This window comes from Lepidothrix coronata, unplaced genomic scaffold (assembly GCF_001604755.1).
Source record: "Lepidothrix coronata isolate B3197 unplaced genomic scaffold, Lepidothrix_coronata-1.0 Scaffold99, whole genome shotgun sequence".
Classification (NCBI taxonomy): Eukaryota; Metazoa; Chordata; class Aves; order Passeriformes; family Pipridae; genus Lepidothrix; species Lepidothrix coronata.
Window position 1 is genome coordinate 3,207,656 of NW_016690279.1, and position 12,084 is coordinate 3,219,739.

Consider the following 12,084-nt stretch of genomic DNA (forward strand, 5'->3'; position numbering starts at 1 on the left):
GCCCGCCCCTCCCGCGGCCCCGCCCCGGCCCCGACAGACAAGGACCGAGCCAGGTTGCATCGAAGCAGTTTATTAGTGAGGGAGGAAGCGCGGAGGCAGCGGGGTGTGCCGGGGTGTGCGTGGCTATGATAGGAACGGGGGCTCACGCCCCTCTACATCAGCCGGCGGAGTTCCTCGAAGTTGAGCATGTTGTTGGCTACATCGGACCAGGCTGCGTGGGTCGCACCGTCCATCTCAGGGGCCAGCCTGTTGCTGCTGTCCAGGGCGTGGTTTGTGCCCCCGATGACTTCATGGCACTCAGGGCACTTACTCTTTTCCATTGCCCCCCCACACTCCCCAATCACGTAGATATGTCCATTTTTGCACTTGAACCAGTGGCCACGGGGACAGCCAACAGCTTTGACAATCTCCACCCGCTCAGCTTCAGAAATCCCCAGGCCTGACACAGGCAAGGCACTGCTGATGTTCTTCATGTGAGCCTTCACTGCAGCCTCATCCTCCTCTGTGAATTTCTTTGTCCCTTCCAGGATCTCACGTGCACTGGCGATCTTTGCTGCCAGCTCTGGGGAGATCATCCTACTCGGAAGGTTGCACCTTGCCAAGAGGTTCAGCAAATAAGTCAGTCTCTGGATCTCAGACTGCAGGTCAGAGAGCTCCTGTTCTGTAAAACTGATGCGTTGCTTAACCAGCCACGAATGGACTTCACGGAGGCGCATTCTCAGCCCTTGCTGCTCACTTTCAGCAATTTTGCTCATAGAATCTGTTAGGTCTGCTATACGTTCGTAGAAGTTAAGCTGGTTCTCAATTAATCCAATTCTCTTTGTGGACAGATCAGAAGCTTCCAGCATAAATTTCAGCATAAGGTACTTCTCCACTAGATTATTCTTCAGAACATCATTCCCTGCCAGTGCAGCCTTCAGTCTTTGTCTGCTAGACTCAATTTCCTGTACTGAGCCATTAATTTTCTGTTTCACCCGTTCTATCTCATCCACCTGCCTTTTCACCCTGGTGCCATATCTCAGGTTCTTTCTGATGGCTTTTTGACACAAAGGGCATACCTTCAGCTTGACCACATCATCGTCTTCATCCATATAATGGTCAAGGCCTTGGGACTCAAAGATATGGCCGCAGTCTTCGAGCTGTACAAATCGAGCATCTGGGTCGTCCTCAAAGCCAAAAAAGATCTGAGTGAGTTCTTCGTGGTCACAAACAAGGCACTTCTTTGGGCAGGGCTCTCCACAGAATCCAGCACAGGGATGACCACAGCGCAGTAGCTTAGGACATGGCACATTGCAGCGAGGCCTATTGCACGGCTCAAAGCAAAGGTTGGTACACTGGTAGTGCTGGCACTGCCACTCACACGGCTCAGCACAAGGAGCACAGTTTTCACCACATTTCTTGTTACACTTACTGTGAACACAGTAGTTCTCACATTTCAGCTGACAGGGAGGGCATTCTGTAGTACAGGGCTCCTGACACTGGTGAGAGCAGATCAAGATGCGCTTGCATGTCTTGTTACATGCCCTATGAAATCTTCCTCCAAAGCAATCATAACAGGAACCTGAACATGCATGACCACATGCCAGTGTGACAGAACACTTAGTAGAACATTTCACAGCCATCCCAGGTTGCCTCTCTTCCCTCTCAGCGATCCAGCATGCAACTGGCTGCTTGTGGCCACATTTCAGTGTGGCTGTGACCTGCTCAGGACACTGGTTCGTGCATTCCTGCCCACAGAAATTGTTGCATTTGTGTCCACAGTTCAACCTTTTCTGGCAGTTTTCTTGGCATATAAATTCACTCTCTGGAGTAGAGCAGGGCACCATCTGCCTGTGGCCACACTTAGAAATAGTTTTCTCTACCTTCACGAGACATCGTCCACAGGGTATATAACACAGCTGTGGGCAGCGGTGCCCATCTGCACAAAGCACCTTTTGACAAGGCTTCAGACACCGGAACTGTTTGTGGTCCATGTCATAGGGGTGACATGCCCTTGTGCAAACATGTCCACAATTCAATCTAAACTCACAGGGACGATTACAGCCTCCCTCCGGGACTTGGCTGAAGTCTGCAGCTGTAGATACCAGTGTCTTGGTTTCCGGGTGGTTTTGACAGCAAAGCATCAGTGAGTGGCCAATGTGATCTTTCTCCCGAAGGGTGTGAATGATCTTGCTCCAGAGAGGAACCTTGCCAAGCATTCTCATGTTTCCAATACAATACAGCCCTTTCTTAGCTCTGGATAATGCTACACATACCCGATTAGGAATCTGCAAGAACCCAATTCTCCCCTCTTTGTTGCTCCGCACCAGTGACAGCAAAATAATATCATTCTCCTCCCCCTGGTATTTATCTACTACGTGAACCTTTACATCTTTAAAGATCTTTGCTGGCATGAGCTTACGCAGACAGAAAAGCTGTCCAGTGTAAGTAGTGAGAATGGTGATCTGAGAAGGTTGATAATCCTGGTTCAAGAAGTATTTGCACAGTTCCACTACAAACTGGGCCTCGTGTGGGTTCTGGTGGCTTTTCCCTTCCTGGATCTCTTGCTCAGGAAAATCATGTTCCACAAAGAAGAGGTTAGATGAGACGCCCTGAAACAAGAGAAAGGATGTCAAAGAGAATTCTAGCTTCTGTCCCCCTAGGCTGTTTCCAGATGGAACCACAAGATTCTCCAGAATAGCTTCTTATAGGAGAAATGGGGTAAAATTTGTGGTCTCCTAAGTTGTTGTGTGTTTTAGGTGGCATTTTTGTTGTTTGTTGGGTTTTTGTTTGGTTAGATTTTGGAGCGGGGTTTATTTGGCTTTTTAATACGTTTGACTAAATCATTTATTGTGCATGTTAGACAACAAGTGATTAGTTTATATTTGTAAGCTGAATACATCCTGTTTGCACATGTTGTTTATTGGTAAAATGTCCAGAGAACCCAAGAAAGGAGGGTTCCAATAATCAAGTCACCTATTTTACCTTGCAGTTTCACATATTGTGTATATGTAGCTTTCAATCTCCTACAATTCTTTTGTTCACTCTTTTTCTTTTAAAGTCATCAGTACTGGATCCATTTCCAGTGTCCACCATCACTAATCCCAGAAGAACTACAAATTCCTTACCTGATTCTATATCACACATTTCCTTGATTTGGATATAAATTTCAGTAAGTGTATTTGAGCTAAGAATTTGAAATCCTTGGGCACTGTATTTTACAGAAACTCCTTTAGCCTGTAACAGGGGACAAAAGCAATTTTTTGGATTTCTGAAAACTCACTTTTATGTTCTCATATTTCAGGACAGAGGGATGGTTCTCCAGCTCCTGGTATATATGAGGACTGATAAGTTGGGCAATTTCAGGACGCATGCGGTGCTGAAACACAAAGAGCTTTATCAGTCTTGAGGAAGGAGCACCATATTTCACTGGCAATATTCTGTTGTTCCACTGTACAGACTGTGGCTGAATACAACACAAGGATGACTTTGCAGTAAGAGGCAAGAAGGGAGCACTTCCCAGTCCCTGCTCTCCCCTACCCCATTGCTGACACCACCATCACCTTCAGGAGCAGTAATGGCAGAACATCTTCAAGGCAATCACTTGGTAAGGTTGTTGTACAAGAGTGCTGCTTTCAGGGCAAATCTAAGAACACTTATTATAGATAACAAAAGCCAGCACTTCACCCTAACCACTACTAGGTAGTTTTAATACAGGACTGCTGGTGGTAGAATTAACATCTCCAGGAACCAACATAGATGATTATAGAAATTTGGCTATAAATATCAGGAAGCAGCCTGAAAAGAATTGTGCTGTCACTCTCCAAAGTTCTGGAAGTTTCAGATGCCACAATAAGCCATTTTCTTTGCACTAAAACATATGGAAACTACAATGCTGTGGACAACATGAATAATTGGAAATATACTGGAACACTGGTTGTGGCAGTTTGACGGCTCCTACCATTCTTCTCAGAAATTAAATAGTACATTCTTTTCTTTTAGGCTTCTCTGAGAATAGAAATATAAACTTAAGTGTATTACAAACTTAAAACAACATAAATGCAAATGCAATGGAGTTTTTTTACAGCTCTTCCTTACTTGGTATTTCAGACAGACAAAGGGGAAATCCACTTTGATCAGCCGTTCAAAGAGAGAGATTTCCAGATTGAAGTTCTTGGCCAGGTCATATACATTTGCACTAGGCTGCAACTGAAAGAGAAGGGATAGGAGGTCCATCTTTAAGCACTTTTCCTATGTGTTAGTACAATTTTTTCACTTATCTCATTTTCTGTCATTGGTCCCCCACTAGGGGGGGAATCCAGAAACTGGATTCTTGCAGAAGTGCTAAATATCAAAGTTAGATACAGTCACAATTGAAGCACATATAAAATTGTATCAAATATACTAAAAGACCAATCCCACAGGAGCTCTACTCCAAAACTACAGGAGACAGGACCTGTGATATCTGTGGAAACTGGGGAGCAACGAGTCTTGGCAACCTTTCCCACATGGTGTTTGGTTAAAAGATTGTAGTTCATTTGCACAGCAGTTAGAGGCATTAGTCATGAAAGTTACCTGCTGGTGATCTCCAATGAGGATGAGGTGCTGGCAAGCTTTACTCAGAGTAGTAATGGTGTGAGCCTCGAGCACCTCTGCTGCCTCTTCTACAATGACAATTTGTGGCTCTACTTTTTGCAAGATCTGTCGGTATTTGGCAGCACCTAAGCAAAGACAAACAGTAGTAGAATATAATTATATGCAAGAGTTTTCAGGGAGAGGAATAGACTGCGTCCCAGAAAAGACTGTATTCTTCCCAAGATTCCTCATTTTCAGGACTCAGCTTTTTAAATTCTAAAACAGCACCACACCAGGGATGGCTTTGATTCGAAGTGAAGGCAAGTGGGGATCAGTCCTATGCCTGCCTTGACCCTTTTTCAGTGCTTTCTTCAGACATAAGATACACTCAATACATTGATCTACACACATAAATAAACCTTAAATTGTCTCTCCAAAGGGACATACTACAATGACCTTAACACTATCATCACCAGAGGGTGCTGTGGGGATAGCAGTGCAGATATTAGCTGTGCCTTACTCAGGACAAGTGGTGCATTTCTATTAGAATAATGCTGCTTGAGATGAGGGGAGTGCAAGAGTGCACAGAAACTGCTCATGCCACTAACTGACAACTCTCACAACAGCCACATTTGCAAAGGCCTAATGCATCTGACCCAGGCAGTGAAGCAGCACATGATACTAATCTTTTGGCAACATTACTGGAAGCAGTGCAATACTGGTTTGCTTCCCAACTGCTGTGCACCTGTAGTTGTCATCCCCACAATTTTGGCGTCCTTGAGAATGCAGAGATCTTCCTGAAGCTTCAGTTCTTTCAGCCTTTCTGCTGCCGCCTGATACTGCAGTTCACAGTCCAGAATCTTCTGTCGAATGTAACGCTGGTAAGTCTGCAGCCAAAGCCTGAGAAGAAAGAGCCATTATCACACAGAGCAAGGAAAACAGGATGGAGATCCAGAACTTCTGAGTGGATTCAGTTCAAAACTCCCCCCATGTCTTTTGGGCAACAGGTTATTACTATCTGTACTTAGTCCTGAACACGCACACACACGCAGAGGGGATGACATCACTGCCTGTGCAGTACAGGGAAAGTAAGAACAAGCATGTTCAGACAAGGAGCTGAACAGATATGGACAGAAACATTGTGGCTTGACAGAGAGTTTGCAAACTGGAATGATCCTAGGAAACACTTGCCTGACAGACCCTGCATAATAGCTTTGTCACCTGTAAAGCCTCCAGCGGGAGTTCAGGTCAAGTTGCCACAGATCCTGAATAGCCTTGGCCTCTGACTCTGACATTGCATTCTGCTTACGTAGCTCAGCCTTCATCTTCTGTTTAATTTTCCTCCTCTGGCCAGCAGTTATCTGCAGAAAAAAATAAGCAGTTACAGTACAAAGATTCTTCTGTATTAGCCTCCCCATGTTATTCTTTACACAGTCAAGCAGAGCCAGACCATGCTAACGCAGGCAGTTACCTCCCACTGCATGGTCTCCTGTAGTGGTTGAGGTGTTCCTTCTTCCTGGTCCTCCAGCTTCATAGCCAACATCACACTGGCTAGTCTGTGAACAGCTCTGTGATCTTCCTCCTCCTTCCTCCTCCAAGGCTTTGCTGCCTTCTCATCCTCAATCATTCTCTCAGCTTCAATCAGATCAGCCATCTCCGGGATCTTCAAAAGCTCCTCCTCTTCTGCTTCACCTTCCCACTCCTCCTCTCTCTCCTGCTGACCACCTGTGAGAATCACCAGTCACATGCAGTAAGCCACAGCCACTCTAGCAGAATCACAGTGCAGCAGTCACTATGTGAAAATCAGGGTTAATCTTTCCACTCCCTTACAGTAACAAATTGTTCTGTGCCTGTTAAGTAGCAGTGACTCTTTTCTGGCACACATGCATTGCTTAGGCAAACACACCTGTAGAGAGGATGGGGGTGGGGTGGGTGTCTTTTTGGTGTTTAGTTTGTTTGGGTTTTTACCTGGATTTTCAGCCCATATATTCTCTTCAGCATTCTGGGTAAAGACAGATGCACCAAGGCCCAGCCACTCCAGAATCACTGAGTACTGTGAACCATTGTAGTAAAACTCCTTTTCATCCTAATATAAGGAAAGTCAAGTCAGCCAGGCCTATTGCACTTCAGAGTCTTAGGATGATGCCAAAGCAGCACCTTGCAGCAGGCAACTAGGACAAGTAGCTCTGAGAGACCCTTCAAAGGCCAAGCAGCCCCAGATCTCCAGAAAAAGCACCCCTTCTCCGCTTCAGTTTAAGAAACTTTCACATGGACACTTGTATTTGTATGCTGATAAAGATCACTTAGAATCTCTGCCGTTTAAAGGAGAAAAATTCAAAGCCCCTGCTTGCCCTGCCTGGTCTAGACTACTGTCATTTGGCACAGCTTGCTATTCACTCCCTCACTTTCCTAGTGAGCCAAGTGAAGCTAAAAGGATGAGTGCTTGGGGAACCTCAGACTCATTAGCAGAAAGGACAGTAAGCATACACTAGGACTGCTTTACTCAGAAGAAAGGGACCTCTCTTACCCGACCCTTCATCAGACTGTCCCAGTGCTGGGGCTCAATGTAGTGCTCCAGGAAGCGCTCATGCAGAACTCCGTAGGTTGTGCATTCCAGCTGCTCTGCTTGTTCTTGGAGTTCCTCCTCAACCAGTACCATCTCACCGGTTATCTGAGCAGAAGAAAGAGAAGGGAGGCAGCGTCAAGTTCAGAAACAGCAGGACAAGGAACTGACAGAAGAACTGAGAGACCGACTTCAGCGTAACGCGGGTGAAAGCCCAGGTGTGCAGGAGGTTTAGTTATCTCCTCCAGTGCAACCCAGTCCATCATCTCCAGTGAGCCCTGCACATACATTCGCGTGGGCTCTGTGGAGGTGCCCTGGAAAGTCGTATCTGAAGTCACAGTCCTTCCTCAGCTCCTTCAAGGTGAATCGCTGCAGGACCACACTGCTACTCCTTCCCCCCACACGCACTATCCCGCTTCTTTGGAATGAGTATATTCCTGTCAATGAAAGAGAAATATTAGTACTTAAAAAGGCAAGCTCTGTTTCCTGCAGCAGGACAAGAGACAGAGAAAACACCCCTTGACTGCAAATGCTACAGTGGATTGGTCCGAGTGGTTTTTTACTTTGTATTAATGAGGTCATGAAAAAACTCAATGATCACAAAAAAATAACCAAAGCAAACGGGCAGGTTATCCTGCCATAAGATGCACAGACTAGGAGCTGTAGTATAATTTACAATTATAGGTTCTAATAGCAGGTTGCCCAGAGAAGCTGTGGATGCCCCATCTCTGGAGGTGTTCAAGGCCAGGCTGGTTGGAACTTGGAGCAACCTGATCTAATGGACCTGCCCATGGCAGGAGGATTGGAACTAGATGATCTTTAAGGTCCTTCCAACCCAAACCACTCTATGATTCTACCTGACCTTCCACCCTATTTGCAGGTACTCTTACCTTCTAGGAACTGATCCAGTGCATGGTTAGTGTAGCAGACTATAAGGATGGGAGACTTCTGGAAGGTTCTTTGCCACACAGGCTTATTAGTCAAAAGAGCCTGAACAATCTTCAAACCCACGTAAGTCTTCCCTGCAAAACAAGTTCAGAATCAGAAAAGGGTTATCTACCCCTTGAAACAGAGAAATCATCAAAAATAGATACAAGACTCCCTTCTAGGCTGCCAATCTGGTCTGTACCAAGAGGAATGACCCCAGGAGTAACTAGCTTACAAAATGTAAAGAAAGCAGCATGAAAATGACTTTCCGGTCTGTAGCTGCAAGAATGTTGTCTTTTGGATAACACACAAGATCTGGACACAGGGTTTTCTCTGCCACTGCATCCCCCAGCCCGCTCTGAAAACAGCTTCATACATGATATTTGGCTGCACATGAAACATCCACACGCTAGTGGAATGCAAGCTCTAGTGCTTGTCGAATTCAGGTACCATTTAAAAGAATTACAGTTAATCTTGTAATACTTTATTCACACATGGGTTCATGGCTGAACACTCCCAATGCTCTAACATGCTGTGAAGACAAATAGAGGGCTGCACAGCAAGAGGTACCATGTTCTCAAAGGGGATTGAAAATGTTTTTCACCCCATTACACAGGCAGAACCAACAGTGCAATTGGGGTCCACTTACATCCAGATGGGCAATGAGCAAAATCAGATAAAGTATTTGAGGATATTACCTGTCTCCACAGCTCACACTAACTGGGCCCCTCAAATATTGATTAGGCACAGGACTAAAGCTTTGGAGACAGTACAGATGGCTTTCTCTGAAGTTAATCTCCCTAAATGGAGGAATCAAGGAGAACACCTTAAATTACAGAGACTTTAAGCAAATATTTCTCACCAGTCCCAGGAGGTCCTTGAATAATAGCCAGCTCCTTGGTGAGTGCAAGATTCAATGCCTGCATCTGAAGGCTTCCATTGAAAGCCACTGCTTGGGATCTAGAATGTGGACACTTTTCAAACTATGAGGGCACATCTCTTTATCTGATGTCTCCACCAAGGGTGCCAAGTTGTAGACAGTATCCGCTGTCAGGTATGCTGGTTTCTTCACCTCTGCATCACATTCCACAATGTACTTCTGGAATGGGACATCTTCTTCCTGCATTTCCTGCAACCCTTCTAACACATGCCGATAGGCCTCAAAGTAGGCAGTTGTCTCTACCATGAGGAAGGAGTCTGAGGGCTGAATCTCTGCCAGCAGTGCCTGGCTCTGTGCATCAAAACAGAGCTCCACAATCCCATTGGCAAGTTCTGCAGCATCACGGTTAGAAACAGCAGCAAAAAGGAATGTTTCAAAGTGATCTTTGGACATGCAGACCAGGGATCCATATAGCAATCGTTTAGAATTCTGCCACTGTACAAACTTCAATGGTTTTATGTCAAACTGGACCTTGTACACAATACCAGTCGAGGCACATCGTGGGGCAATAATGTGTGTGTCAAAATAGATCCTGATATCATCAAATTTCTTCTGTCTCAAACCTCTGTCCTCAAAGCTCTGCAAAAGCTCCAGGATACCTTCCCTTAAAGGCCTTACAAAGTCTTCTCTCAAAAGCCGAAAATGGGTGTCAAGATAAATGCTGGTGCTCTCGTATCTTCCAGAAACAATATTGGGACGTAGAAAGGGTTTCTCTTTACCGTGTACCTCATTATGCGTTGGATAAATGGCTATGGTACGATAGTTTTCTTCTTGACCATCAATCTGAGGCTGCATAAAGGTACAGTTATCAGCCCTCAGTGTGCCTTCACGTTTCTTCTCCTGCAGATGCTGCATGAGCATCTGGACTTTATTGAGGTTCTTTTCTGTCTCTTCTGTGATGTCCACACCAGAAGCTCTCAGGGCATTTATGGATGCTGGCAAGACTGTCAAGAGAATGGAGACTTTCTGCACAGAGCTGGCTGGGAAAATACTGATCAGGTCCTGAAGAAGTGAAATGATGTTGCTAATATGCACAGGGTACTCTTGCCGTACAGCAGGAACTACTTCTGTTACCATGTCAGACACATACTGTGGCAGACAGACCCTGAGAAAGTCGGACTCCTTCACCACTCCAAGAAGCTGTTGGATACTCTGTCTATCCATTCGGGAGCTGCATGCTTTCCGAAGGACCTGGCAAATGAGCTGAAGGAAACTGGGTTTCATAGCTGTTTGGGAAAGAAGTTCCTTCAAACCCGAATGGGAAGCAAGCGTGATGACAACTTCTGAGGGGTCTTTCTCAAGGAGACTTTCCAGGAACTTATAGCCAATTCTTTTGGGTTGCCGAGGCTGCCCACTGAGGTGGGCACCACGGGGGGTAGCATTCTGGGAGAAATGAGGATTCTCACGAGGTTGCATCCTCCTTCTGCTACCTTCATTTTCCCATGCATTCCTCAGCCCTCTAGCTCCTTCCTGAGCTTGTCCACCTTGATACCTCTTTCCCCTGCCTTCATTTTCTTGCTCATTCCAAGGTCCCCTGGCCCTCTCATATGCTTGTCCGTCCTGATACCTCCTTCCCCTGCCATGATTTTCTTGCTCATTCCAGGGTCCTCTGGTCTTCTCATGTGCTTGTCCAAGTTGATATCTCTTTCTCCTTTCCTCATTCTCCTGTTTACTCCTGAATCCTGTGGCTTCACTGTTGGCCTGTTCACTTTGGATTCTTAGTTTGATTGGATCCTTGTTTGATTGAGGAACCCTTGAAGTCCAACCACGAAATCTCTCCTCTCTTTGCCCACGTAGAGGATTATAATTACTGTCTTGGGAGCTTTCCCCTAACTGAGCTGCCTGGCCTGCTACATTATTTGTTCTGTATCTGCCTATTCTTATAAAGCCAGTGTTCCCATCAAATGCACGTCCTTAAAAAAAGAAAAAAAAAAGACACTGCTTAATTATCAATCAACCACATTAACCTGCCTCCCAACACAGATGCATGAGCATATTGACCTGAGAGTCAGCATACTTTGAACATTTAACATAAAGTTAAAAAGCTACTATTATATTTGCACACAGACTTTCAAATTGTTGCCTCCTTTGTACCCCTTTTTATGACTGCTAAAGACGATGCCATGCATAGAGTTCACTTGAGCTATGAAGACACTAAGAAAACTGTTTTCAGAGAACTGAAAGCAGAATTAAGAAAGGCCAAAGATGAAGATTCCTGCACAGGACAGCATTTCCTCAGGACTTAGTCATCACTGAAATAATGACAGAGGCAGCTGACTTGAACTGACGGTATATAGTACATTTAAAACATGGAGCTTCCAGACAAAGTCCAGCTTCTGGGAGCAGTGGGAAGCACAGCCCACAGATCCTTCGCCAGGCTCCCCAAAGAATGCTCAGGGAAGCACCGAACGGGAACAGAAACAATTAGCAAGAAGTTGCTACAACACATCGCCACATCACTTCCCGAAACGGGCTCCAGGGGCGAACAAGGAAATGCTGAAATTTAGCATTTAGAAGACTTAGAAATTTAGAAGATTTCGCCGAACACAAGAGGGGAGCAGCGGATCCCCCTGTACCAGCACCACCCCTCCTGCCCTGAGCGACCCTCACCTGTCGCCCCACCTCGGGGCCGCCGAGAGGAAGGCTCCTGCTCAGAACCCTCCATCGCCCGGCCCGGGGACCGCTCGGGGCTCCGCTCCAGCTCTCTGGCCCCAAGGCAGTGGGGCCGGGGCGCTCCTGCCCCCCGCACACGGGCAGCGCTGCGCTGCGCTCCCCGATCAGCCCGGGAGCCGCCCCCAAGCCCAGCGGAGCTTCCCTTCTCAGCTCCCCGCAAAGTTTCACTTTCCAGTTCCCCGCAAGTCCCGCCCCGCTCCCGGCCTCGCCGGGCAGAGCCCCCGCCCCGTACCGCTGGTCACCGGCCCCCCACACGGCGGCCCTCCCGCGGGAAGGGGAGGGAAAGGGGAGAGAAGGAGAAGGGAAAGGCAGCCCGCCCCCCACCCACGGCCGCGCCCAGCGCCGCCGCTTTCGTTTTTCTTTCCCGGCTCTGCCCTCCTACTCTCTTCCCGGCTCTGCCCTCCCGCCCCTAAACCCGGCCCCAAGC

At 46.7% G+C, this 12,084-nt stretch overlaps 1 protein-coding gene across 1 annotated transcript; it reads right to left on the reverse strand.

Moving 5' to 3' along the window:
* Positions 1 to 61: 61 nt before the first annotated feature.
* On the reverse strand, positions 62 to 12,057 carry ZNFX1 (zinc finger NFX1-type containing 1). The gene is given in 14 exon segments (XM_017822627.1): positions 62 to 2,591; positions 3,263 to 3,358; positions 4,078 to 4,188; positions 4,555 to 4,700; positions 5,300 to 5,454; positions 5,776 to 5,915; positions 6,026 to 6,279; positions 6,523 to 6,640; positions 7,082 to 7,225; positions 7,406 to 7,554; positions 8,008 to 8,139; positions 8,907 to 8,975; positions 8,978 to 10,897; positions 11,595 to 12,057. Coding segments are annotated over 14 exon segments (5,928 nt in total). The 5' UTR covers positions 11,650 to 12,057; the 3' UTR covers positions 62 to 152.
* Between the last annotated feature and the right edge of the window lie 27 nt (positions 12,058 to 12,084).